This window comes from Lacerta agilis, chromosome 9, assembly GCF_009819535.1.
Source record: "Lacerta agilis isolate rLacAgi1 chromosome 9, rLacAgi1.pri, whole genome shotgun sequence".
In the NCBI taxonomy this organism is placed as follows: domain Eukaryota; kingdom Metazoa; phylum Chordata; class Lepidosauria; order Squamata; family Lacertidae; genus Lacerta; species Lacerta agilis.
The window spans coordinates 4,498,318-4,525,935 of NC_046320.1; the positions used below are offsets into that span (position 1 = coordinate 4,498,318).

The window sequence follows — 27,618 nt, forward strand, 5'->3', positions numbered from 1 at the left end:
TTCACGCTTACCGAGTTAAACAGACTGCTGCGCACTACGCGGTACACTACGGTACCTTGAGCGCTCTCGCCGTTCAGTGCGCATGCGCAGAAGTCAACTTCCGCTTCATCTTGAGATCTTTCTATATCTTCTTCTCCATCTCCGGAGTGACAGAGCGAGAGCGCGAAAAAGTGCGCGTTCTGCATTTGCGCGTGCGCCCTGGTACCTCCACGAGCCCTTTCCTTTGTGGCTCGATGAGGTCACAAAGGAGAGAGAGAGAGAAAGAAGCGTCTTTGTCACGTGGCGAAGGAGTGCGCCTGCGTCTTGCGGGTCGCTCTGCGCAGGCGCGTAAGGGAAGAGGCGGGGGAGCGGGGAGGAGACCCCTGGTCCCGGAAGTGTGCCGTTTCCAGGGAGCGGACCGGGTTGAGAACCGGTGCGGCGGAGCTGAGTCTCGGAGAGCTGCGGCGGCGGCGGCGGCGGCAGCAGCCATGTCGGCCTTCGACACCAACCCCTTCGCCGACCCCGTCGACGTCAACCCCTTCCAGGTGAGCGGTGTGTGTGTGTGTGTGTGAAGGGAACACCTGTGGCCCCGGAGGGCGGGAGGCCACAGGCCACGCCCCGAAGGGAGGGAGACCCACGGCCCCCCCTCGACTCCGGCCCCCTGGAATGCAAAAGAGCCCCGGGGTGGGGGGTGGGGTCTCCGTGTGGGCTGGAGGGCGGCAAACCCCCTTCCCGCTCCTTGTGGCCTCTAGAGGTGGCAGGGCCTGAAGCGAGCCGGACTGAAGTAAGCACGCTCCGTGTAGTCTCCTAGCCACTTTGGGGGATCTTGGCCCTCGAACCAAGAAGCCCTTTTTTCTCAATCACCCCTTATGGCAGGCTTCCTCAAACTCGGCCCTCCAGCTGTTTCGGTACCACAACTCCCATCATCCTAGCTAACAAGACCAGTGGTCAGGGATGATGGGAATTGTATTCCCGAAACATCTGGAGGGCCAGGTTTGGCCGTGCCTGATCTAGGAGTTTTGGGATTTGAGCTCCTTGGTGGAAGACTGGAATGAAAATGCAATGAATGAGGGAATTGATAAATAAAATAAAAGAGGTCACGTGTCTCTTCATTGCCCAGTGAACATAACAAGCCCTCCAGAAGCAGGTGTTCTTTCACAATGAACTGCAGGAATGGGGAAGGGAAGTTATGGATTTAAGCCCAAGGTAAGTTACAGGGGGGATTTCCAGTCTGGCCTGAGACAAGATTTGGGGCTTCGTCAGTTATGAATGGATGTGGCTTGAAACCCTATTTCTAACAGAAAATCAAAGCCTATGCTTTCAAGATTATCCATCTCATAGACTGTTGTTTCTTAACACACGAGATCATCTGAGGATGGGGTGGGGGCATGTCCATCCTTAAAGACAAATTTTGTCTTGGCAAACAGGTTTTTCCTTTGAGAACCAAGTGGCAGGGAGGCAGAACTGTATCGTCATTGTTGAGGAAAAGGAGTTTTTGCTTACTGTCACTTTTGAGGAGCTGTAATTTTTGTACACTCTGGAGTTTGTAGCAATTTTCTTAATTCTTTGACTTGTACCAGGCAGAGCTTGCTGCTGCTCCATTTCTGCTCTCTGCTCCTTCTCATGACAGAATCATGAGCAATGCTCTGTAGTGGTGTTGCAGTTTCCTTTCCTGAGCTACTCTGTCAAAAATTAACACCAGGTTTTTGATGCTACACCGTATTATCTCTTGAAAGGGGCAGAGTTGCATGTGTGCAAAATGTTAACAGTTCTACAGTACTTGAAAAGTACACATTTTAAACTTTAGATTATAAGCCTGTAGGTAGGAATTTCTAGGTCTGAATTCATGCCCAGTGCCCAGTATCCTTTAGGCACTTTTACAGTTATTATATGACAACTTAAACATGCATCATGTACAGTGCATAGTGTGCTTTAGGCACTTAAGCAAATAATAAATGACAACTTACCAACACGTCTATTGCAAATGTCAGTTGCTTCTGTCAAGCAGGGGTGAAGGACCTGTTGCCCTCACTAAATTGTTGGACTCCCACCTCCCATCTGCCTCAGCCAGCATGGCCAGTGATCAGTATCAATGAAAGTTTCCCAGCAACATCTGGAGACTGCCAGCTTGGCTACCTGTTGCAGAGCTGTCTGGCTGCCAGGCATCCAGCTTCATTGATCTGAACACCTCTTTGTGTGATGGGGTGAAATTGAGTACTAATTCTACTGTTGCTGTGGGAAATCGTAATCCTTTTGGCTTGTTTATAACAGCTTCAACTCTTCTTCAACTTCTCCAGTATTGCTTTTTCTGTTAGCTCATCACTGCCATATTGCTACTTTGCTTTGACTCTGCCCTCCTACATCTGACACTTCTCAGGTGTACATGAGATGGGCGGAATGAGAACATTACTGCCCACTATGAAAGCTCATAATGTAGTTCTCATTCTTTTAGGACACTGAATTTGCAGTCCTAAACATATTTGCTAGGTAGTCAGCCCTACTGAATGCAGTTGGACTGACTTCTGATTGAACACACATAGGACTGCGCAGAGAAGCTGCACTGCTCTCCTCTCTGTATCTGGTCAATTCATTCTGATGTGCCTGGGTTTAAAGGAGCATAATTAATGGCTTAAGTTGGTTCTTCAGGATTAAGCCGCAAAACTTGCCTTTGATTACAGAGTTCCTTTTTTAAATCCATCTTTATCAACATTTATGACTTTAAGCATGTCTTAAGAATCATAAATTAAAATGCATACACATGCAGAACAGATTATATATTTTACAACCATGTCTTTTGGGTGTTTACTTGGAAATAAGGCCAACTAAATTCAGTGGTAATTTCAAAGAAATGTACCGGTGCATAGGATTGCACTCTTTCTCTAGCACAAGGGTGGTGAACCCGTAAACCTCCAGAGCTTAGATTCCCAGCCAGCATAGCCAATGGGAGTTGTAGTCCAGCAATAGAGTCCTGCAGGTTCCCTGCTCCTACTTCAGTATAGCCAGGTTGTGTAACTGGGAGATCTTGCGAGAGCCTGTGGTGAGGAAAAGGCACTATACCTGACACACTTTAAGCTCAGCCCTACAATGCGGTGAGGCAGCACATAGTAAATGCAGGTGGCATGACTTTTGTTTTTTGAAGGCCTGATCTTACATGCACAAATTGTATGAGCTGTAGTGAGAACCCCTGGAACCAAGGGTGTGTGGGTGTGCTTCTGACAAAGAGCTTGTTGTTTGGAGTAGCCCCTGTGTGGTCGTGTCTTCAAGAAGTTTCCGCACTGCTGAAGGCATGTATTAATCTGGCCTAACAAATGCCTCCAAGTTAGCAAGTCAGACATGCTTGCCAGGGAAGGGCTTATTCTTTCCCGGCCAGGATCCTCAGTTGTTGAAGGCCCCAGATAGGAAGGGCTGGGCCGCTGGGATGAAGCAGTTGTTGCAATTGTGTCAGGTGGCACTGGTGCAAAACAACCTTGTCTTGAATAAGCTGGTTTTATAGCCAGTGCAGCAAACCTGTGGTTCTCCAGGTGTTCTGGACTCCCAACTCCCACCAGTCACAGCCAGCATGGCCAAATGGTCAGGGATGATGGGAATTGTAGTCTAGCATGCTTGGACACCTGCAGGTCCCCCATTCCTGCTCAAGTGATGCATTCTCCCGCGGCACTACAGTGTTTTTAAATTTTCCTTGTCGAAACTTTGGGTTCAGAGGTAGATATATGAAACTCATGGGCATTGCCCTCTCTTTTCAGCTTTCATGGGAATGAATCTCCCTAGGAGCTTTTCTATTCCCAGAGCGTCACTCATATTTTACTAAACAACATTGGCAGTGCTGGCCATCTCTGAAACATGCCTTTGTTTATCAAGGGAGTTGGCAGGTGGCTCCCGATTCAGGGTTTTAATCTTGGAGACCTGGGTGTGGGTGTGCAGAGCAGTGTGCAGATCAAGCTATTCAGGAAGCTGCAGTTCTGAACTTCCATGTGGGAACCAAGCTTGCTTTGCGGCAATCAGCTGTTGAAGCCTTCCAGTTTAAAGGGCCGGCAAACTGCAACCAAGCTAACAATAGCATAGAGACCTTTCCTGTTGTTCTAGTTACTAAAAGGTGTTTTTCAACATTCTTTTCCTTGGACTGTGTATGGTGTTGAGCCTTTTATACTTAAGTTGTGTGTGTGTGTGTGCTTTCTAAGGCTGTAATTTTTAATTGATTAAAACCATTTCAATTTAGTAAAAAGGCAATTGATCAACATATTTTCAATAAATGTATTTAGTACTGCACTTTTGTTTAAAGTAAAAACCACAGATAGGTGGCAGGGTTTTGGAAGAGGCACTTCCCACTTCATTGCCTCTTCTAGGATGTACAGTACCTGCGTTCACCACGGAAAACAAAGACTGTATGTGATTCTCCTCTTCAAAATGTTTTAATAATATGGACAGTTGCACAGATTTTATCCAATTAAATTGCATAGATGCTGAGCTAGCACTGATCTAGTGAAACATGATTATTTGCCTTTCTCTCCTTTGATCAATACTCCCCCCCCCACCAAGTCCCCCCCTTTTTTCTTCTGGAGTTGTATCTGTTTTCATTATAAATACTTGTCATTTTAAAAAGAGGGGAAAAAATGAATGCTCATCATCACCATGTGACAACCCTGGGGTCTTTTCTTTTCTTTTTCTTGATTTACACATAAATCTGAGAACAAATGAAAATTATGCAAAAAATAAAATAAAATAAGATGGGGCAAGGGGATAAAATGCTATAGATATTACCGTATTTTCCGGCGTATAAGACGACTGGGCGTATAAGACGACCCCCAACTTTTCCAGTTAAAATAAAGAGTTTGAGATATACTCGACTGCAGATTCTCCACCCGGCGTATAAGACGACCCCCGACTTTTGAGAAGATTTTGCTGGATTAAAAAGTAGTCTTGTATGCCAGAATATACAGTAGTTCTATTTGTTTTATTGTAATTTAAGTTATATTATGCCATGTTATATCTGCAGTTTAGTGCGACTTATGTACTCTGCTGTTCGTATTCGGCATTGTTTGTTTTTGTTGGTTGGGTTTCTGCTATGGCTAAACGCTAATGCAATAAAGAATTTGACTCTGACTCTGATAAAAAATAAAAGAGCTGGGATGGTTTTTCCATAGTACCACCTATGATCTGAGCAGTCTGGAATTGGTGAGTGATGCCCCAGTTTAACTGTGTGTCTTTGTGAAGGCGGACCAGGTGTCCTGGTCTGGGTGCTGGTGTTTTACATAGCACTACTTTGTGTGTGAAAACAGCTGATAGGCTTTTCTACCCAGGAGTCGTCCCATGGTACTACTGCGCTTCCTTTTGATTCTACTTTTTGAGAACAAGTCCTTCTGCCATGAGGGCAACTCACAGGAAGCATTCAAGGGTCAGCATCTGCCTTCCCATGGTGGTGCTTAGGAGATTTTCCCAACCCTAAATTGCCAGAAAGGGGTCACCACTAGAAAGCTTCCTTTCGCTCTGTTTCTTGGTATTTCATTGGATCAGCTCTTCTTCCCTTCCTGTAATTGCTATCAACGAAGAATAAATCTGAACTCAAATGAAACCCATGTTTTCATGTTATCTTGGAATTAGATCCTTTTTAAAGTCTAGCAGTGAGTCTTGCACAGGCTTCCTCAACCTCGGCCCTCCAGATGTTTTTGGTCTACAACTCCCATGATCCCTAGCTAGCAGGACCAGTGGTCAGGGATGCTGGGAATTGTAGTCTCAAAACATCTGGAGGGCTGAGGAAGCCTGCTCTTGCATAACGAAATTGGAAGCTTCTGTAGTAACCCACTTACTGCTTTTAACAGAAGCACTGTTACCTCACTTTCCTGAAGGTGGTTATGTTAGCCTCTTGCAGGGAAGACAACAAAAGGTCTTGTGATGCCTTAAAGCAGGGGTAGGCAACCTAAGGCCCCGGGGCTGGATGCGGCCCAATTGCCTTCTCAATCTGGCTTGCGGACGGTCTGGGAATCAGTGTGTTTTTACATGAGTAGAATGAATGTGTGCTTTTATTTAAAATGCATCTCTGGGTTATTTGTGGGGCATAGGAATTTGTTCATTGTTTGTTTTTCCCCCAAAATATAGTCCGGCCCACCACATGGTCTGAGGGATGGTGGACCGGCCCACAAGTGAAAAAGGTTGCTGCTGACCCCTGCCTTAAAGGCTAACAATATCTACGCAGTGTTCCAGGGACATTGATTACCCTTTGCTTCTGCTTTGATGCCATTGTTTTTCTCCCCCTCCAAAAAGCAAATCATTTGTCATTTACCGGTAGCTTAGAGAAACACAATCAAAAGAATTTTTTTAACAAAAACCTGTTTTTGGATACTCTGTGGTAGCTAATTGACTGAATTGGTCTTAAATTGAGCTGTTTACTCCCCTGCTTTTTTTTACTCCCGTAGACTAGCCATCTGGAGTCAACTTTTTGAGCCCTGAGGATTCATCTCTACTTTCTAGCCAGCCTGCCTGTATCGCCTATTCTTGCATGTTGGCATCAAAGAGACTCACATTAAGCTAAAATCTGCTATGGCTTATGAGCTGTGATTGTGGGCTTCCCTACCTTGATTGTGATATTGTTGTTGTTGTTGTTGTTCAGTCGTTCAGGCGTGTCCGACTCTTCATGACTCCATGGACCAGAGCACGCCAGGCACACCTATCTTCCACTGCCTCTCGCAGTTTGGCCAAACTCATGCCAGTTGCTTCGAGAACACTGTCCAACCATCTCATCCTCTGTCATCCCCTTCTCCTTGTGCCCTCCATCTTTCCCAACATCAGGGTCTTTTCTAAGGAGTCTTCTCTTCTCATGAGGTGACCAAAGTACTGGAGCCTCAACACCTGTCCTTCCAGTGAGCACTCAGGACTGATTTCTTTAAGGACGGATAAGTTTGATCTTTTTGCAGTCCATAGGACTCTCAAGAGTCTCCTCCAGCACCATAATTCAAAAGCATCAATTCTTCGGCGATCAGTCTTCTTTATGGTCCAGCTCTCACTTCCTGATTGTGATATACCATGTGCAAATCATTTTAGTGAGCAGAAGGCAATGTGGTCTTTTCCTGATTTTGTTTCTGCAACCGGGGGGGATGGGGGACGGGTGTATGGTTTGCTTAAAGGTGAGAAAGATCAGTGTCTGTGCATGCCTACCTTCTTAAATCTGTCTTCTCACATCTCTTGTACTTCTTGCAAATTCTAAAGAATAATTTCTATCTAGCCTGAAAACCACTTCTATGATGACCCCTGCTCCTGATTTCCAGATATGTCTCTGCTCTGTGTCTATAATCTTTACACTGCCATAACTTCGCAGGGAGATCGTGTGACTTTTAAATGGATACTTACTTGTATTTTGCTTCACTTTTAATATCTAAAAGTCTAGATTAAGACAAGCAGTGAGCTCACAACTGCTTCACAAGAACACAGTTATCTAGAGGGAAGATATCACTAGAAGTAGGAAGAATTGGGGTGGGGAGATTTCTAAATGCAAGCAAGAGGCCGTATTTTTAGTGGTTGTGTGCATTATATATGGAAGATCCAGCTTAAATTCACTTGGTGTGGGTGGGAAAGTCCTCAGTCTGAGGCCTTCAGTGGCCCCTGTGAGTCAGGTTGGAGAAGACTGAGTTGGGGGAACCAGTGGCCTGAGTCTGAAAAAAAGCAGCTTCTTATGTTCCACACTAGGCAAGATTTGGAAAGCTAAACTGCTGGTGACACCAGTGACGCTGCAGCTTCCAAAGCAGAATAGACTTGAAGTTCTGCAACAGGAAATACTACCATCCATTTTGCATCACAGCCAGAGTTTTGAACGTCTGTCTTCGTCTTCTTTCCATCAAGCTCTGCAGCCAAAGTCTCCCCTCTGCCTGGTGTTGTGCTCTGGCATCGGTGCAGCTTGATCACTCAAAAATATTTGTAATGGCTGTAGCCCGCCTTGCTGCTCTCTCAGCTCCCATCAGTCTCAGGAGTGCCACCTAGCAACCAAGTTGATATTTCTAGTCAAGTGGTTTGCAAATCATATCTCAGCAGGAGAGCGGAGGGCAGCTTCTGTTCCCTTTCAGGAAGGCTTTTGATGTGCTGGGAAGAGGAAAACTTTCCATTGTTGTACAATTATCACGAGTAAGCAAACTGGGAAGAAGCTCTTTAACACAGTTGCAGGAGGGGAGATCTGGCTGATTTTACCCCCCCCCCCTTTCAGTCTTCTGCTAAGACATGCTGTGGTTTGCAAACAAGCAAGCAAGCTGCAAATACTTAATGGATTGCTTCTCTCTTTTGGAGGGGGGGAGCAGGAGGGCTGGCTGATTATTAAGAGATCTCTCTTGGTGATCTTGCTTCTCAAAAGTGAAATGGTTCTAGCAGTAAAGCAGTGCTTCCTTTCTTGCTTTGCCTTACATTTCTTCTCCTAATAATATTTTTGCTGGCTGGCTTGGAAGAATAAAGTTTACCCCCTTTATTTGGATTCTACTGCATTTTATTTCTAGGAATGTAGGTTGAGCATGGGGGTGGAGAGAGCACGCTGGAAATTATGACAAAAAGGAGTATTTTTGGGGGGCGGGGTGTCTCTTCCTGTGTACCTGGCCACTCTGAAGTTTGTTTTTGTGCATCTGATGGCATGTTTGGTATGGAGGGAGGAGTGTAAGTAGAATAAATATTATTATATCTTGAAATATATAAGAAAATCATTCTGATCTAGTTCTTGTTTCCAGTTCTGCATATTTGTCACCGCCTGTGAGATTTACTGGATGTGTGTTGTCTGCTTTTTTAACCTGTCTGCACCACAAGACAAGAGCATCTTTCTAGCCCTTCCTGGAGTTGAGTTAGCAAAGTTGGCTGATGACACCAGTTCTTCAGCGTAGTTTTTAACTACAAGTGGATGTGAGGTGCTCCAAAAGGATCTTTCTGAACTGGGTGAATGAGCATTAAAATGATAAATCTGATTCAGTGTGAGCAAGTTTAAATGATGCATGCTGGGGCAAAATATCCTAGCATTGCATATATGCTGTTGAGGTCTGAGATGGCAGGACTGAACAAGAACTGAGATCTTAGGGTCATAGTGGATAACTCAGTCAAGATGTTGACCCAGGTTGTGGCAGTGGTAAAAAGAGGGTAACTATATTTTAGGGATCATTAGGAAAAGGATTGAAAGTAGAGCTGGAAATATAATGGCCTTATACAAGTCTATGGTGCAGCTCCATCCATCACAGAAGCTGTGACTTTGCAAACTGAAAGAAAAAGGTTCCCCTTAGTGAGAGCCAGTGCAGTCTAGTGGTTAGAGTGTCAGTAGGACTAGAACCTGGGAGACCAGGGTTCAAATCCCCACTCAGCCATGAAGTTCACTAGGTGTTACTGTCCTATACATGCCTAAATTTAAGTCCTACTGTTCTCTCGGTATGACCTGTTTTGCTATACAGGTTACAATTCTCCAAATACCACAAATCGCAAAAAGAACCAAATAAATTCTCTACGGAAAAGTAAATGGAAAGTGCTGCTGCATTTGTGGGAGGGAGGGGGAGAATAGCAACTAGCCACTTGGTTTTTGTGCCCTTAACCCAGGTTCCAGGAGCCATGTGGCAAATAGCTTTTCTATTCCAGTTTCTAACACTGGCTCTGGTTCATCATTTTTCTGATGTGATGGCTACCTCCTTAAGTAAGTGCAAAAACCTTACTGGGTTCCTTAGTTTTTCCCTCTTGAGTCTGCACCTATTAGCACGCAAGGCAAAGGAATGTGCAACCCAGCCCTGTGGATGTTTACTTAGGAGTAGAGGGAGCTCCTTATACCATTGGTCCATCTAGCTCTGCACTGCCTACACTGACTGGCAGCATCTTGTCAGTGTTTCAGGCAAGGGACATTCCCAGTCCTACCTGGAGATGTGGGGGATTGAACCTGGCATATTCTGCTTGCAAAACAGATGCTCTGCTATGTGTAGGTCCCCTCTGGCCAACAGGAGCTTCCTCCCTAGTACAGTTGTATCAGACCACAGCCTTCGTCACTGGTTGGCTTGCACCTGTTTCTTCTTCCTGGAGTGATTCATGAGGTTGTGCAACAACATGCTTACGCAAGGAGTGTCAGGGCTCAGGCTGTTTGCCTGCAGTTATTCATTAAACGAGAGCTTGCAGTGTGCAGGTGAAAGCTGAGATGAGACTAGATTTTTGCCCAGCACCATAGGCCTCCTCTCTCTAGACTGAATTGCAGCACAAGCTCTCCTCTCCCTTTGTTGCTTACGGTCTGATTCTCACTGCTTGGTCACGTCTGAGCAGTTCAATCTGATTCATTATTTGTTTGGAGGGAAGGCCAGCCACTTCTATTTTTGCATGTTTGGATTTATATGGCAGTTTCCAAAATATGCTCTGCAGCTGTAAACAAAGCAGTTGGGAGTGAACTTTCTCCTGGGGACTCAAGGGATGCTTCATCCGGGCGTTTGTGTGGAACTTTGTCTCTCAGTCTGCCCAGCCCACAAGGTGGAAAAATTAGTTGTGATCCCATGGCAAAAGGGGTCCTGCACCACTAAATGGAAAGGGACACCACTTTACCATCTTAGTCCTCTTTGGGCAAAAACTCTGCTCCAGGAATCCTGCATTTCCTCCCTCTCCAGATCCCTTCATTGGCTTTCCATTCTCTCCTGTATCCAGCATAAACCACTTTCAGAGTGAGTCAGAGGGTTTCTGCAACTTATCATTTGACCCTTGTTTCTTGTTCCGTTCCCATTTGTGACCTCTGCCCCTCAGTTGATCATCTCCTGCTTCCTGAAACAATGCTTTGCAGCTATAACCCCATGTCAATTTCTTCCTCGAAACCTTGGTTTACCTTAAACTCCATTCTCTGCCCAGTTAAGCTTTAAATTGGTGTAATGACAGTCAGCCACATTCTCCTATCTCTATTCTGGACAGTAAGCCCTTTGGGAGCAGTGGCCTGTCTGTTGCTTGTATAACTCTTGTAAAACCCTATGCATTTTAAATAAATAATAATGAAGTATGGCCAAGAGGGCATGTGGATTTCATGTTTTTCTTTCACATTAAGAGTCAGTGAAGCCACTGTAGCTGGCTGGGGAGGAGGGCAAATCCCACTGTGTTTGGGTTAGGAGTGAGCAAGGACAAAGGAAGTTCACAGGCAATTTTTACAAATAAGGTGTAGCATGCATGCATGCCCTGTGAACACCCGACTGCACATACTTATCAGGAGTTGCCATGTGTTAAATAGCATTTCCCCCTCTTCTCTTCCAGGATCCTTCAGTCACGCAACTGGCACACGCTAACCAGGGTGGCCTGGATGAATTCAACCCCTTCTCTGAGAGCTCCCGGCTGGTAAGTGCAGCATAGAGTCAGGCCCTGAGCCAGCTAGCAACGCTGCCTTCATGGAGGGATCTATTTCGAACTGCCAAGGATCAGCATGCTTCACGTTCTTTTTTTTCCTTTTTTTTTTAATAAAAATTTATTAGATTTTCCAATTAAGAAACCAATTAAAACCAATACATTATAATACATGGTTAAACACTCCAGGCTCCCCCCTCTCCCACCGAGGGGAGCAATACACCCCAAACCCCCCTCTCACAGAGGTAGCAACAATCATTTTACATTTAACCACATACTTTCCAAAGCACAGCATGCTGACCCTCCTCCCGGGTCAGTCAATTAAATTCCAATCTTTATTCCTTTACAATGACTTCCTCAATCCTCCTCTTACTGATTTCTAAATTATTACATAGTTGCAGCTTTATTTACCTTTAAACTCTAATTTAAAATCCATCTCATCATTTTACCTATTGAACATTTCTCTACCTCCGCCTCACAATACTTCTGTAATTTCTCATTATCTTAACCAAAATTTTTCATATTGCTCATGCACCTCCCTCCCTTATGGTCCCAGAATTTATCTTTCAAAGCATTGTCCGTTATCGCAGTGTCCATATCCAATTGTCATAACCGTAATAAAATACCATTTCGTTTTTAAATTCTGATATTTTACCCTATACCCTCCCTTTCAAAGAACCCGGCCCATGAAACATAAAAAAGATCCTGTAACATGTATGTGTAGCATGCTTCACGTTCTGGACCTTCAAAGCACCTCTGCCTTTCACAACTCCCTCCTTTCAGTGCCTCTTGGCACTGGGAGAGGCTCAGTTCAGCACCTGTTTTATTATTTCACATTGGCCACGTGCTGTCACAGAGATGCAGAAAATACAGCACAATGTAGATTAATAATGTATATTTGGAATTTTGTATGAATTGGTTTCTAATAGTAAGTTAACCAATGTTTGCTGTCATCACAGCGGTCTTGGGGACAGTTCACAAAGATTTCATACAAGCAGCACAAAACGGAGATAACGCTAAGGTGTAAGTTGCAGGCTTGAGTCATAATCCTTGGCTTCTGTTTGCCAGTAAGTCAGTCTTGCTGATAAAAGGTCCCCTAAGTTGACAGTAGCTTGGGAAAAGATTTGTTTCTGGTTCTCTTTGAAAAGGTAATACGTAGCATCCCTGGATTTTCCTGGGCCATGGAAACTTAGATGGGCATCATATGGAAGTCAGACAAATCTCCTTTCCAAAACAACTGTTGGCATCAGATTAAACCCAGCTTTCATTCAACAGCAGTGCACCTGGTAGCCCCTTCAGGCTACCACATGCAGGTGACTGAATGGGCTGGCAGAGGGGAGGTGGATTGCCCCGTCCCTCCTGCATGGAAACTAAGAAGGTTGGCAGAAGGGGGACAGAACACACTTCCCTTCCTCCAGCAGTACATTTGACAGAAGACAATTCTTTAGCCTGTGTATCATGGCTGGCATCAGAGCCAAGGGCTTCCCAGGCAGCATGACTAGCAGGCTAGTAAAACAACAGAAACAGTATGTTCATGGTAGCATCTTTTGTGGTCTTAGCAATAAGGTTGGACTCAACTTTGGAGTAGGGTAAGTGCCTTTCTAGGGCACATTTGCACTATACAAGCAGTATCATCCTACTTTAAATGATCATGGCATCCCTCAAGTAATCCTGGGGTGCTGAGATTTGTTAGGGGACCCCCACATTTCCTTGGGAAGAGGAGTGGGCTGTCTGCCCAGTGCTTCCACAGCAGTAAAGCCAGAAGCCCTTCCAGCTCGTCCCTCACAGCCTTCTGATGTTTTCCTTTCTCTTGACTCAGACGAACGTGGCTCAGACAGTTCCAGCTGCTCAGCCCACTGGGCCTTCGCAACCTGCTGTGCTGCAGCCTTCGGTGGAACCCACCCCGCAGGTAAAGACCTCCCACCACACCTGGGTGGTGCCCTGAGGGCTGATTTATCACTAGGAAAGGTATCGCTTCAGCTCTCCTCTTATTGGGGTGCACCCATCTCCCTCTTGGCAAGAACTGGGGTGGAGTGTGCTTTACAAACATGTTCCCTGTGACCCAAGTTCCAAATTCAAGACTTCCAAATTTCTATCAGCCTGTGACACCCTCTTGACTAGAATGGCCTAGACTTTAATGCTCCCCTGCTGCCCCAAGCTTTTCTGCTAGTGGCGCACTGATCAGGGTTTATGGGAGTTGTAGTCCAGATGAGCGCTAGGAGAGCCACAGGGTCACTAGCCCTGGCCCTTGTGACTTTTTGTGTGTGTGTGTTTGTGTCTTCGTTTGTGCATGTGTGAGAGAGTGCACACACGCCTTTCCTTCTGCCCCCATCCCACCTGTCTTTCCATTTTGTGTGTCTCATAATCTAACCTGTTAAAGAGCCTTAGTGTCTTAGTTCCAGTGAGTGATCAGGCCAGACCCACCCAGTGAGTTTAGACCCAGCCTAGTTATGTGTTGCAGCTGCTGCTTAGACAGGCCAGCAAGTACCTGACTCCTAAGTTCATCTCGGCAAGCTCAGAAGGCTCAGAGAGGCAGAGGTTGCTCGGAGAAGACGGCAGCTCTCAGGGTAACCATCAGGTAAAAAGGGAGGGCAGGGAAAGCCACAGGAAGGTGAGATGTCTCCCCAATATATTGATCCTTTTCTGATCACAGAGTCCACATCCACACATTTAAAGCACTTTAAAAGTCATGGGTTTCCCCTAAAGAATCCCAGGAACTAGTATTCTTTGGGTGAAGCCGTGTGCTTTACATGTGCACAGTGAGTGTGGCCAAAATCATACAGAGTTGGAAGAGACCTCAGGTGTCATCTAGTCCACCCCTCTGTGGAAGAAGGGAATGGTGTTTGATGTTGCTTGGAATGGTCTTTAAAATGTAGGAGGTCCGTTGCATGGAGAAGACGGAGAAATGCTATTGGGTGACAGAGAGAAGCCGGAACTGCTCAACACCTATTTGCCTCTGACTTCACCCAGAAGGAAAGCAGTGCCCAACCTGGTGATAACAGAATAAATGATGCAAGGAGGGAGCCCAATATAGAAAGAGGTAGTAAGGGAAAACCCAGCTACTTGAAACGAATTCAAATCTCTAGGGCTGAGCTAGGGTACTAAAGGTGTTGCAGATGTAATCTCAGAGCCTCTGTGTAGAATCTTTGAGAATTCTTGGAGAACAGGTGAGGTCCCTGCAGTCTGGAGTCGGGCAAATGTCCCCATCTTCAAAGGGGGGGGGGAGAGAAAACCCAGGTAACTACTGACTTGGTGAGCTTGATGTTACCAGGAAAGGTCCTAAAACAGATAATTGAACAGTCAGTCTGTGAGCACTTAGAAAGGGTTGCTGTGATTACTAAGACATGGGTTTCTCAAGTTGTGTTAGACAAATCTCATTTCTTTTTTTGATAAAGTTACAAGCTTACTGGATCAGGGGAATGCTATGAATGTACTGTATCTTGATTTCAGACAGGCTTTTGACAAAGTGCCCTAGATTTCCTTGCGGAGAAGCTGGCAAAATATGGGCTGAACAAGCTAACTGTTAGGTGGCTTTGCAGCTGGTTGACTGACCAAACCCAAAGAGTGTTCACTAATGGTTCCTCACCCTCCTTGAAACAAGGGACAAGTGGGGTGCTACAGGGCTCTGTCCTGGGCCGGTTGTTACTCAACATCTTTATAAATGACTTGGGTGAAGGAATTGAGGGGATGCTCATCCATTTTGCAGATGACACCAAACTTGAGGGAGTAGCCAATGCTACAGAAGACAGAATTGTGATTCAAGATGACACCTGGGACACCTGGTTTGCCAGTAGTATGTGTGAAAAAGATCTAGGGGTCTTAGTAGACCACAAGCTGAAGATGAGTCAACAGGGCGATGCAGCAGGAAAAAAAGCTAATGCTGTTCTAGGCTGCATCAACAGCAGTCCAGTGTCCAGATGAAGAGAAGTAATAGTCGTGCTCTATTCTGCCTTAATTAGCCCATGCCTCTAATTCTGTGTCCAGTTCTGGACAGCACAATTTAAGAAGGATATTGACAAGCTAGAACATGTGCAGAGGACGGCAACCAAGATGATCAAGGGTTTGGAAACCAAGCCTTATGAGGAATGGTTGAGTGAGTTAGGTATGTTTAGCCTAGGAAAGAGGAGACTGAGAGGAGATATGAGAGCCATCTTCAGATATCTAAAGGGCTGTCACATGGATGATAGAGTAAACTTGATTTCTCCTGCTTTGGAGGGTGGGATTCAAACCAATGGCTTCAAGTTACAAGAAAGGAGATTCGGACTAAATATCAGGAAGAATTTTCTGACAGCAAGAGCTGTTCAACACCGGAACAGGCTCCCATGAGAGGGTGTGAACTCTCCTTCCTTGGAGGTTTTAAAGCAGAAGTTGGAGGGCCATCTGTCACGTATGTTTTAGTTATGATTCCTTTATCATGGGGTTAGCCTAGATGACCCTTGGGGTCCCTTCCAACTCTACAATTCTGTGAGTAAGCAGAAAAACATAATTAAGGGAGATATTTTGCAGGGCATGGGGAATGGCATGTTTTCCAACAGATGGTAAAATGTTGATGAAAGTTCCCATTTTTGCAGCTCTAATATGTTTTATTTTATCCATAAGCTGATGGTTCTTAGAAGGAACCTGGCTGCAGTGTCATCAAAAATCATGACATCCATCCTTGAATAAAACTCAGTGCACTCAGAGATAGTGAACTTTTCTCTTTAAGAGGAAAAAAACAGTTTCTAGACTTCATTGGTTTCTAGGAAAATTCAGAAAACCTATGATCAGAAAATTAAAAACCAGGAAGGGTTTAACTCTGCTACTTCAGAACACTCTGCAGAGTGAAAGTGCAGGATCTGCATAACCAGCCACTGTGCATGACTTTGGGGGGGGGGGCTGGTTTTTTTGGTCATAAAGTGAGACCTCCCAAGCATTGCTTACATTTCGTACGGCGCTCCCTCTCGATGTCAATGTATTTGGAGCCTCCGTTTTCTTTTTAGAGACTCTCACTGTCCTTGCTTTGAACCTTGTGTTCTTCATTTCCCCTGATGATTGTTACTATTCTTGTTTCCTTCCACACAGGCTGTGGCCTCAGCAGCTCAGGCTGGGCTCCTTCAGCAGCAGGAGGAGCTGGAGAGGAAAGCAGCAGAGTTGGACAGGAAGGAGCGTGAGCTGCAGAACAGTGCAGCAGGATTCAATCGTGAGTCTTCATTTAACATTTCCTTAAAACTTTTCTGTGCCTCCCTTCTGTTGTTGTTTCACCTGGAGTCAGAATTCTTCCAAGCAGTACATAGGTGCAAATCCAGCAGGCTGCCAAACAGCAGAGGCAGCTGCCTTATTCCAGGTCATAAGAACATAAGAGCTGGTTGGATCAGGTCTTTTCATGTCCACGTCTTGTTGTGTTTTGTAACCCACAGAGCTCATTGAAACAAGTCAAACATGTTGGAGTAACTGGACACCAGAAGGGGTTGATTTCCTTCATGAGTGTAAATTACTCTGTGGCTGAGCTAATCGTAGGTGCAGTGTCAGCCAAGCCAGTTGCTATGGCAATGGTCCAGTGCCCTGACTATATCTGTGATTAATGCATGTAGACTCCGTGGTGCATGTCTGTTAGTCTGCAGTTTGTCTGTCTGGTAGTCTGTTAACCAGTTGGTGTTACTTGTCCGGTCTTGAATTGCTGGACTTATTTAGAGTACCGGAGATACTTGGTATTTGTAGGTATCTGTATATATCTGTATTTGTAAAAGCCTCAAAGCTAATATATAGTACCTACGCCCAGAACTATTTTACCAAGCCTTATCTTCTGCAATAGTAAACTATCAGAACCTTTCTCTGCTTCCATGTGGTGACTGGTACTGGCAGCAAATTATACAGTGTGGGTATTTCACCTGAGATTCCCATCAAAATCTGAAATTCCTTTTTTAGAAATATTCCAAATAAGAAATAATCAATGCAAAATTAAGTTCGGTGTGTTTAGTGTTTGCTTTTCTTCTTTTCTTGGCAGCAGAATTAGCTCCCTGTAAAATCATATAATTGTGTTATTACAGGCGGCGACCATTTTGTGTGGGGGTTCCATTCCTTGGCAGAGTGCACATAAGCCCATTGCGCTCCCTCTTCCATGTCCGAAAGGACCCGTGCGTCAGCAGTTGCGCATCATTTGCACATGCTGTAAAATGGTTGCCTACATAATTTGAACCCTCCACTTCCCCATATCACCTCCCTCTGCCCTTGCAGCGAAACAGAACAACTGGCCTCCACTTCCCAAAAGCTGCCCGGTCAAGCCATGTTTCTACCAAGACTTCTCTGCAGATATCCCAGCCGACTACCAGCGGACTTGCAAGATGCTATATTACCTGTGGATGTGTGAGTAAAACTGGCGATGGCGGCTGGGAAGCTCTGCTCAGGAGAGTGGGTGATTGTCACAGCACAGCCTTTTGACTCTGGAAGTGCTACAGTAATTAGAATGGGTCCCAGTGCCCAGAATGGCACGTCCTTCTAAACTAGACATGATGTTGTTCCATGTCTTTAGTCATCTGTGGCTGTTGTGCTTTGTTTTTAAAACTGAAACAGTAACACTGTTTCCCAGTGTGGACGTAATGGAGAAACCTTGGTTATCTAAAGGTTTCCTGGCTTATCACAGCATGCAGAAGAGTGGAAAGGGGTTTTTGAAGGACAGAGCATGCCCAGAAGCGGTGGTGGGGATGGGAAACTGCATGTATGCGAAGCTAAGATTGGGTTGTCTGAACCAGACTCCAGGCTGTTGGAATGAGCAGTGCCAAGGAAGTGAATCAGTCTTGTTTGGCATAATGAGCGCCGAACTTGGAGGTTGGTGCAGTTGTTTTTGGTACAGGGTGAGCCCGCGCACACATACGCCATGTCCTGGATCTGCGTTCATAGACGCCCTCCTCTTTACAAAGGTCTCTTACTCACTGATCGACTTTGCTGTTGTTGTTTCATCCCGGACAGTCCACTCAGTTACACTGCTGCTGAACCTGCTGGCCTGCCTGGCGTGGTTCACAGACAGAAGCGAAAGAGGGGTAGACTTCGGCCTTTCCATCCTGTGGTTTGTCATATTCACCCCCTGCGCTTTCCTCTGTTGGTATCGGCCAGTCTACAAGGCTTTCAGGCAAGTACCACATCCCAGATTGGGAAATTGATCTTCAGTGTACATGGTTGATCATAATTTTCCTTGGGAGAATTTGCATGTTTGTAATTTTATTGATGAAAGTATTCCTATACTGCAGTATCAGGGTGGTGCATTCTGGAAGCTTAGGATCCGCTTCTGAATGTGTGTGTCAGACATGTTTCAATGCAAGTTGTCTTGAAAACTTTGGAATTATAAAACGTGTTGAACATTATATAGACTAAAGGTTGAGGAGAAATTTTAGTGGTCACATGCTTACCTGAGTTGTCTCTCACTCATTGGCCAAGGATTTCAGAGTATGGTCGTCCCTCAGCAGCAACAACCTTGTGAGGTTGGTTAGGGTAAGGCATCTTCCACAACCCGATTCCCTCCAGATGTTTTGGACTAGAACCAGAACTAGAACTGAGCCAAGCTGGCAAAGCCCTGGAGGCGGGTGTCCACCCCCTGCCTTAGTGGCACAGCTGGCCAGAGGCTTCTTCACTGGCACAGATAATGGGCAAGTTGCTTCCTTCCATCAATAAGCTTTGCGACACCATAAATCTATAGTCTTGATGAGTAAACTTGTATGTTGGGTGGGGCATGTCGAAAGGGAGGTGATGTTTGGCATGCATAAGAAGGGTTGGCCTCTTGCCCCAGTGTCTGGCTCTAGGTTGGCTGTGCTGGGACACTCACTCTCAATGCCAGCAGAAACAGCATCCTTCAGTGACAGGATCCCTGTGTCTCTTCCATTCACTATACAGGATCTGGAGGTTTGCAACAGCTCGGCTCAGCACCCTAGCAAGGAAACGCCCCATAGTTCCTCTTGTGCACCTCTGATGATATTTGGCTTGACATCGCCTGTTCTTTCTCTTTGCAGGTCTGACAGTTCCTTCAGTTTCTTTGTCTTCTTCTTCGTATTTTTTTGCCAGATTGCCATCTACATCATCCAGACCGTTGGCATTCCTAACTGGGGCGTCAGGTAGGTCTGAATTGCTGCCACCCTGGATGAGAGGCAGTCCTGGGCAGCAGATCCAGGCACACAGTTGCCTGTGAGGCCTCTGTAGCTGTGCTCTTCTAAAGCTTCTCTCTTCTATTCTGCGGCTTCCACAGATCCCAGCTGAAGCGCCTCTAACTCCAATGCTTCCTGCTCTTAAGTCCTTCGCCTGAAAGGCACGTATCTCCTCTAACCTTTCCTAACGCATCCTCGTCTTGCCGTCATTTCCCTTGCATGCTCTCCTGTGCCTGCCTGCCTTCAGCAGTCCTTTCCCCCTGTTTTCTTGCCTGGCAGAGACCTCTCTCCCCACCCTCCACCGCCTTGCCTGCTCTCACTTGTTCAGACCAGCACCACATTGGTGAGATGCAACAGCAGTATCAATCTCCTCAAGAGATGCAGAATCAAGAAGAACTCTGCTGGTGGGGAAGGAGAGAGAAAAGATGGGCATGTAGGCTCCGCAGGAGAGGAGGGGAACACACGTACCGTCCCAGATGTTGCCAAAGAGCAGCTCCCATCAGCCCCAGCCGCATGGCCTGGGACAGGGGTCTGCAACCTTTAAGACACAAAGAGCCACTTGGACCCGTTTCCAAAGGAAAAAAAAAAAACCTGGGAGCCGCAAAACCATTGCGACATTTAAAACAAATATAACGCTGCATATATTGTTTCTTACCTTAATGCAATAATAATAAATAACGTATAGGAGCCAATGCAAAGTATAATTAGTAAAAACAACAAGAATAAGTTCTTACTTTTTTGCATTGACTCAGGGGCGTACCCAGGATCAAAACTGGGGGGGGGGGGCAAGCCATGGTCCTTCAGGTTGTGACATTTCAGCACGGAAAGGCGAATGAAACCAAAATTTTAGGGAAATTATATATAATTATAGCAGTGCTTTATTACAGTAGTTATTACAATTATTTGCTTGGTTTTTTTAAATTTTTATTCTAGTTACATGTCTTATACCAGGGGTGGCCAACTCCCAAGAAACTGTGATCTACTTTCAGCAGTGATCTACCCCGGTTTTCTGGGGTTCAGCTCAAAGTTGTTTTGGGGGGGGGTGTGGTGGGTGGGAGAGAGGGCTTCCCCCTCTAAGATAGGTTGGCAAGCGAACTAAGAAAGAAAGAAAAAGGGGGGTGGGAATGGAAAAGTGGGGTGGAAAAATATAAATTGGGGGTGTGGTGGGTGGGAGAGAGGGCTTCCCCCTCTAAGATAGGTTGGCAAGCGAATTAATAAAGAAAGAAAAAGGGGGGTGGGAATGGAAAAGTGGGGTGGAAAAATATAAATTGGGGGTGTGGTGGGTGGGAGAGAGGGCTTCCCCCTCTAAGATAGGTTGGCAAGCGAACTAAGAAAGAAAGAAAAAGGGGGGTGGGAATGGAAAAGTGGGGTGGAAAAATATAAATTGGGGGTGGGGTGGGTGGGAGAGAGGGCTTCCCCCTCTAAGATAGGTTGGCAAGCGAATTAATAAAGAAAGAAAAAGGGGGGTGGGAATGGAAAAGTGGGGTGGAAAAATATAAATTGGGGGTGGGGTGGGGTGGGGAGAATATCTATTAAAAATATGTAGTAGTTTAAAAAATAAAAATAAAGGGGGGAAATCTTTTTCTTCTTTTTCCTTTTTTTGAAAACAAAAACAAAAGGGGAAGAGAAAAGAAAAAGGGGGGATAGAGGGAGAAAAGGGTAATAATAAAAATTCAAATAGAGTGGCTGCAGCAGCTGTGGGGGGTGTTTGTTTATTTTTCGTTTGTTTGTTTGTTTTAAAAATGGGATTTCTCCCCTTGGATTAAAAAAGGAGGGGAGGAAAAAAAAAGAGGGGGGGTGGGAGAGCAAGGCAAAAAGCAAAAAAGCAAAAAACAGGTTTTTTGGGGGGGGGAATCGCGCCAGGCTCTGCAGCGCGCCGGCCTCGGGGCTCCGGGCCCCCGAGCCGCCCTTGGGGCCATCGTTGAGCATGTACACCGCCCGCAGCGAGCGCTGGCGAAGCACCGGTTGGCGGAGGTTTCAGAAGCAGCCCGGACGTTTTCGCCGCCGCCGCCCGGCCTTCCTGTTGCACAGCGGCGCAGGAAGGCTCCGAGTCCCGGCCGGGCCCCCGGGCGCCCCCCGGATCCCGCTGCCAAAGAGGCGCCGGACGGCGAGGCGGAGCAGCAAAGCCAGGCGGAGGCGGCAGCAGCACCATCCGGCGACCGACGCCGGGAAGGTCCCCCGCCCGCCCGCCTCTCCGGGGAGCGGGGAAGGCGCAACGGAGCCAAGCCCCACAAGGACACCCCAGCCGCCCGCCGGGCCCGACACTCCAAGGAGGGAAGCGGGCAGGCGCGGCGGGTCAGGAGGATGGCGCGGCGGGCGCAGCCCAGGCGGGCCAGGAGCGCAGCACAGTGCCCCCACCACTCCGCGCCACCTCCGCGCCCCAGGCAGCCGCCCCGGAGCCGAAGGAGGAGCGCCTGTTGCGCGCTCACAGTGGCAGGCCACGGCGGGGACTGCCCCGCTCCGCTCCGCCAACTGCGCTGCCGCCGTCGCACCAGGCCCCGCCCCCCGTGCCTCCCCCCGGCTGCCCCCTCCCTCCCTCTCTCTCTCCCCCCTGCAAACCGCCCCTCCATCGCTGGCAGGGCTGGCGCGTCTTCCCTCCGGCCGAGGAGTTCTCAGGCGCAGTGCCCCCACCACTCCGCGCCACCTCCGCGCCCCAGGCAGCCGCCCCGGAGCCGCGGCAGGGCCGCGAAAGAGCCGCATGCGGCTCCAGAGCCGCAGGTTCCCTACCCCCGGCCTGGGAGGAGGGGGAGCTGCATCAGGAGGGCCACAGGTTCCCTACTTGCCAGTCTATGGGGTGTCTTTCTGGGCTCAAAGAAGGGACCCCATGCAAATGAAGGAAACTTTGTCCATATACCAGCATGGCTCCACCATTGCCTTCTGCTATTCCCAGATGTTGCTGGACTACAACACTCCCCTCATCCCTGACTACCGGCCATGCTGGCTGGGGCTTATGGGACTTGTAGTTTAGCAAGATCTGAAGGGTCACAGATGGAAAATAGGCCAGTGGGAGGTGACGAGGGACTTGCAGAGGTGGCAAGTGAAATACAATCGGCAGCTATTTTGCGCGGGGGTTCCCTGCAGGGGCGTCGCAGGGGGGGCGGAGGGGGCGGGGGGGCCCCGGGCAGCACCCCTGTTGGGGTGACACATGGGGGGCCAGCCCCGCCCACTGGGATTTTTTATTTTTTTAAAAAAAAATAGGTTATTTTCGGCACTGCGGGGGGGTGGGAGCCGCAGGGGAGCGCGCAAAGACTCCTGAATCCGCCGCCCGGCACCCCCGGGGGCGGGGCGTCGCATGCGTCATGACGTCATGACACACACACACCCCGCCCCCCCAGGGGTGTCTCTTGGCTTCCCGCCCCCGGCAGCCAAGGGGCTAAGAACGCCCCTGGTTCCCTGCCTGCCCCCCCCACACACATTGGTGGAGCCTGCCCCACTCTGCCCTTGTTCTGCCCTCTTTGGGTCCTAAAGGACCTGTGCGTCGGCAGTTGCACGTCAATTAGATGCGTGCAAAATGGTCCCCGCCTCTTCTTAAAAGAGGCGTTGTGACTTCAGCTCTTGTTGCTTAGAGCCCACTTCATCAAATGCTCAGGTATGTACAGCTCTGAAGAAAAGTGAGGTGGGGTCTCTTTCATTTCATGGTCTTCTTGTTTCCCACATGTGTGGGTGTGTTTGAATGGGAGAGAGTGATCTCAGCTGAATGCAACATTTCATGCATCTGATGACACGCGCTCTTTCCACGTGAGCTTCTGCCACAATAAACTGCACTTCATTAAGAGGCCACAGGACTCCATGTTGTTTCTGTTGCAACAGAATGACCCAGCTTCCCCTCTGAAAGTTGTCTTAAGGGGACATGCAGAGATGGGGCTCTTGTCCCTGGGATGGATTCCAGGGAATGGCCTGTGTCTTCCCAGACTCTGCTCGATGCTAACCTAGTTTCAAAAGGCAGAATCCCAGCAATCCATGTGCTACATATTTAAGCTCTGGTCAATGAAAGAGACAAAATAAGGCCCCAAAGTAATCCAGAAAGTTGCTTCAGAGTATAGTGTGTGTGTGTAAATAATTGACATATCTGTGAATAATCTTCAATATTGTATGTGGCAGTTTTAGCTTGAGGGGCCCTTTTAGGTCAGACGTGGTGTTTATTTTTCTATGTAGCCTGGAGAAAGTCCTCTGGGCTTTGCCATATTCCAGCCATCCCTGACTATCACATTTAGTCATGCTCAGAACTGTCTTTCTTTCTTTCTTTCTTTCTTTCTTTCTTTCTTTCTTTCTTTCTTTCTTTCTGCTTGACTTTAGAGAGTTGGTTGCTTTTATGATTTTAACCAAATCCGATCCTGAATAGCAAATAATTTTCCCTGTTGGCCTGTTCTCATGATTTCCTCAAAGGGGCAAAGAGAAGATAGCTAATGAAACAAGAGAAGGTCTTCATCTCCTTCAGTTGTAGCCCAAATTATGAAATTTGGATAAACTACTAAATGTTTGCGGTTGCTTGTAGGTTTTATCAGCTGGCTTGGGTTTCCAAAAGGCAGTGACAGGGTATTTGTATAAATAAAATATAATTTTGGCATTACATTTTAGTCTACAGTCTTATAGAGACATTTCTTTGCACATACATTCACACTTTCCTGGAAGTAAGTTAATTGGACACAATAGGATTCTTACTTCTGGGTAAACATGCACCAGCGCGCATCCATGTAAAGTGGTGGTTTCACATCTGTACAGGAGAGTATTTTTACTTTTTTATATTAAAAAGTCCTTGATGGACGGTGTGTATTCTAGCGAAGCTTGGTTAGTCTTGAACTCTGTATGATATTGGCATTGGGCACAATGGAAAGGCAAGATCTATGTGAATGTTTGTAGATAGCTGCTGCCTCAAAGAAGCTTGGATTCAGGGGACGGCCATATCTCAGTGGTAAGCGCATTGGGTTTGCGTGGAAAAGGTCCCGTGGTCAGTGCTCCAGTGTCGGCAGTGCTGAGCCAGATGGGCCCCACAGCCTGATTTTGTATAAAGCAGCTGCCTATGATATTTTCCCTTTCTCTTTGTCTTTGGTCATTGCAGACAATGATGGACATCCAGGACTTTCCAAAATTCAAGGTTCAGAGAAGCTAAAGCAAAATACATTGATGTGCAGAATATGGGCTCCCTCACATAATTTCCTTTCCTTAGAAAATAAATTTGTTTTATTTAAGACACAGTTTCTCGATTAAAATCAGTTCAATATATTTCTCGTATCTGGGTAAAGTAATGTACTTTTAAAGGACTGGACTGCAAACAGTATTTGTGGCTAAGGGTGAAAAATAATATTTATTAACTAAAGTGTGCAGCTGATTTTATAGAAGCATAAAGATCATGGAATTTGTGGGCCAGCAGAAAGTTACTAGCTGGGTCCCATCTTGAACTGTCCAGCCGTAATAGAAATTCCCTACTCAAGACACAGTATGTTCAAACATATGAGTTGCTGGGGGCAATGGCTGGAAAGGACCATTGTGCCCCTGCTTGCTCCTGGGTTTCCCATTACCTAGGTAAGCAGAATGGTGGACGAGGTGGGCCTTTAGGTCTGATTCAGAAGGGCTCTTTTCCAATTTACGCCCATAGAGTTTGTCCCCCTAACCACCACCCCCCGTCTTGCTCCTTTCCTTGCTCACCCGGGTTTTTATCTCGCTCTGTTCCAGCGGCTGGATTGCAGCTCTCTCGGAGACTGGGCATAACTTGGCAGTGGCAATCATCATGATGGTGGTGGCTATGTTCTTCACCGTCTGTTCCATTCTCTCTCTCATCCTCTTGAAGCAGGTGAGTTGGGGACCGGATGGAAATGCTGCTCGCTGAGTCCAGGGCTGCAACCCTTGCCATGCTGCTTTACAGAAGGGAACCAGGAGCAGGAGTTTTGTCCTCGCTCATGCATCCTGTCTCTCCTCAGCGCCTTCAGTGCCTACTGCTGATGGGCTGATCAGCAGCTTCCGCAGTGGATCAGTAACATATCATAACCTGACATTTGAGAATTGCTATTTGGAACCTCAGAGATTGCATGAACACCTTGAACTTGGTCTGGAGACAAATTGGTGGCCTGTGCAGATGTTTTAAAATATATGCTATGGGAGAGAGTGACTATTGAACAACTAAGCCTTCCTGACCTGGCTCTCTCCAGATGTTGTTAGATTCCAACCCTCAACAGCCCTAGCCAGCATAACCAGTGGTCAGGGGGTGGGAACTGTAGGGCTGTGAGTTCACCCCCTTCAGTGTCACCAGGAGGAGTGCTGCCTGGACCCTGTAGCGAGGGAAATGTGCTGCACTCAACACTGATATTGCTGGACCACAGCTGCCACATCCCTGACCATTGGTCATGCTGGCTGGGGCTGGTGGGATTTGGAGGACCACAGGTCCCTGCCCTAAACAAATTCCCATTGCTCCGCCAAGGCATCTATTTAATTGAGGCTTGAGACCCGCAGCCTAGAATACCTTCCCTGTAAATGCTGTGTGACACGCTGCAAGAGAGTCAGTTCGAAACATTCTGGAAACACATTTGATGCAGGAGAGCTGCTGTGAGGTGTGATTTGGGTGTTGGATCAGGAAACCCAGATTTAAATCCCTGCTCAAAGCTGACTAGAGGACCTTGGGTCTCACCAGCCTACCCCATGGGTGGTTCTAAGTATAAAGGGCTGGTGGTGACTCTATGCTGTGAGCTATTTTGAGGAAAGAGGGGGATAATCCCCCCAAGTTTAGTGTAAGCTCTCTTGGGAGTGTCCCACCTCAAATTTGGGGTGGCATATTCAAAAATTTTCCCAAGGAAACAGTGGCCTGCATAAGGAAAACTAGCATCCTGAGAGGTGGATAATTTTCTCACCTGGTCACCTCACTGAAATGCTAGTTTCTTACATGTGTTGTGCTGCTTTGCTTTTTGATTTGATTCAGACATGATCCTTCACCTGCCTTTCGTACACACACACACACACACACACACACGCACACACACACACACTTATACTGCACCTTTGGTGTTCCAAACAGGTAACAAGGTTATCCATGGACTGTGGCTCTCGCTGCTCCTGGCCTTTGGTCTCTAGGTGGCAGATTGGAGGTGCGGCAAGTAGTGCTGCACACCGGCTGCAGAAGCAGGGAAGTGGCCCTGCTGACGCCTTGTCTCTTCTGCTCCTCAGGTCCACTCTCAGTATCGCCGGACGGGCGCCAGCTTCCAGAGGGCCCAGGAGGAGTTCTCGCAAGGCATCCTCACCAACCGGACCGTCCAGAACGCTGCCGCCGGGGCCGCCTCAACTGCTGCCCAGAGCGCTTTCCGGGGGAACTGAAGTCCCCCAGACAGGGCCAGCGTCTTGTTCTCCTCCGCACCTGCTCTCACCACTCCCTGGTCTTCCACAGTTCAGGAGGCTCTCTCCATGGCACCAAGATACTTGCTGGAAGAGGCGTATCTTGACCTTTGTCCTGCCTGCATCTGTGTCTCTTTGGTGGGAAGGGCCAGGGCAGTGTATGGTGTTCTCTTCCCCACCCCCAATCTCGTAAATCAAATATATGTCCCCATTTAGACTTGGGTGTGTACATTTCCTTCACTCCTTTCTTCTATTGCAGGGGTTTGGGGGAAGCCAGTTGCACTTTTTAACTTTTCTTCCACTAGACGCCGCCATGAGGAATGAACTTTTTTCCCTTCCTAACATCAGCCCTTGGGGTGCTATCAGAAGTCGCTGCACTTCTTGCTTTTGGGTTTTAATTAGTTGCTGATCTTTCACCGCCATGCCATGGTAAGGGATGTTTGGGGCAAGTTTTGGTGTACACGTCTACTCTGTGATCCAGTGAAGAAATGACCTGCTTTCTTGCTTAACTCTGCCCAGTTAAATGTAACTTGACTGGTAGAGCATAAAATCCCTTCAGCCCCACCCTCAGCAAAAGGTGGCTTCCTGTGGATTCTTGTGGGTGCATCCTTCACCCTAGCCTTAATTTTTTGTGGATGTTGGGGACTCTTCACCCACTCCATGGCCACCCTGGAGGTTCCTTGCTTGCAACACTCTGGGCTTTTGGATCCAGGGATGGAATCTGAGTCGTCAAATCATCTTTGAGGGGAAGGAGCAATCACCTCTCAGCAGTCTTTTCAGTATTTGCTGTGATCCTGTCCTGATCTCGGTTGATATCCCAACTTCTGCCCCAAGGTGTTCTCCTCTTCTCCAGCCAGCCCAAAGCGGGAGAGAAAGGGCAAGATTAGCTGAAGAGCCTGTTTGCTTAAGG

The 27,618-nt window shown here is 47.2% G+C and overlaps 1 protein-coding gene across 2 annotated transcripts; it reads left to right on the top strand.

Moving 5' to 3' along the window:
- Nucleotides 1-324: 324 nt before the first annotated feature.
- SCAMP2 (secretory carrier membrane protein 2) lies at nucleotides 325-26,925 on the top strand. Of its 2 annotated transcripts, XM_033159764.1 has the most exons (10): nucleotides 325-524; nucleotides 11,191-11,271; nucleotides 13,097-13,186; nucleotides 13,739-13,855; nucleotides 16,339-16,456; nucleotides 17,491-17,619; nucleotides 18,223-18,382; nucleotides 19,257-19,358; nucleotides 25,062-25,179; nucleotides 26,544-26,925. In XM_033159764.1, the coding sequence occupies exons 1-10, from the start codon at nucleotides 468-470 to the stop codon at nucleotides 26,688-26,690; spliced, it is 1,119 nt and encodes a 372-aa protein (XP_033015655.1). In that variant the 5' UTR covers nucleotides 325-467; the 3' UTR covers nucleotides 26,691-26,925. The 2 variants fall into 2 exon arrangements, with proteins under 2 accessions (XP_033015655.1, XP_033015656.1); XM_033159765.1 differs by lacking the exon at nucleotides 13,739-13,855 and having other exon boundaries at nucleotides 327-524.
- The last annotated feature ends 693 nt before the right edge of the window (nucleotides 26,926-27,618 follow it).

Bases quoted from the DNA above. Each gene is read 5' to 3' on its own strand.
- SCAMP2 (XM_033159764.1), top strand. From the start codon at position 468: ATGTCGGCCTTCGACACCAACCCCTTCGCCGACCCCGTCGACGTCAAC. The intron at 13,856-16,338 runs GTAAAAAGGGAG...CCTTCCACACAG, and splicing joins GCTCTCAGGGTAACCATCAG to GCTGTGGCCTCAGCAGCTCA. The intron at 17,620-18,222 runs GTGAGTAAAACT...CATCCCGGACAG, and splicing joins GCTATATTACCTGTGGATGT to TCCACTCAGTTACACTGCTG.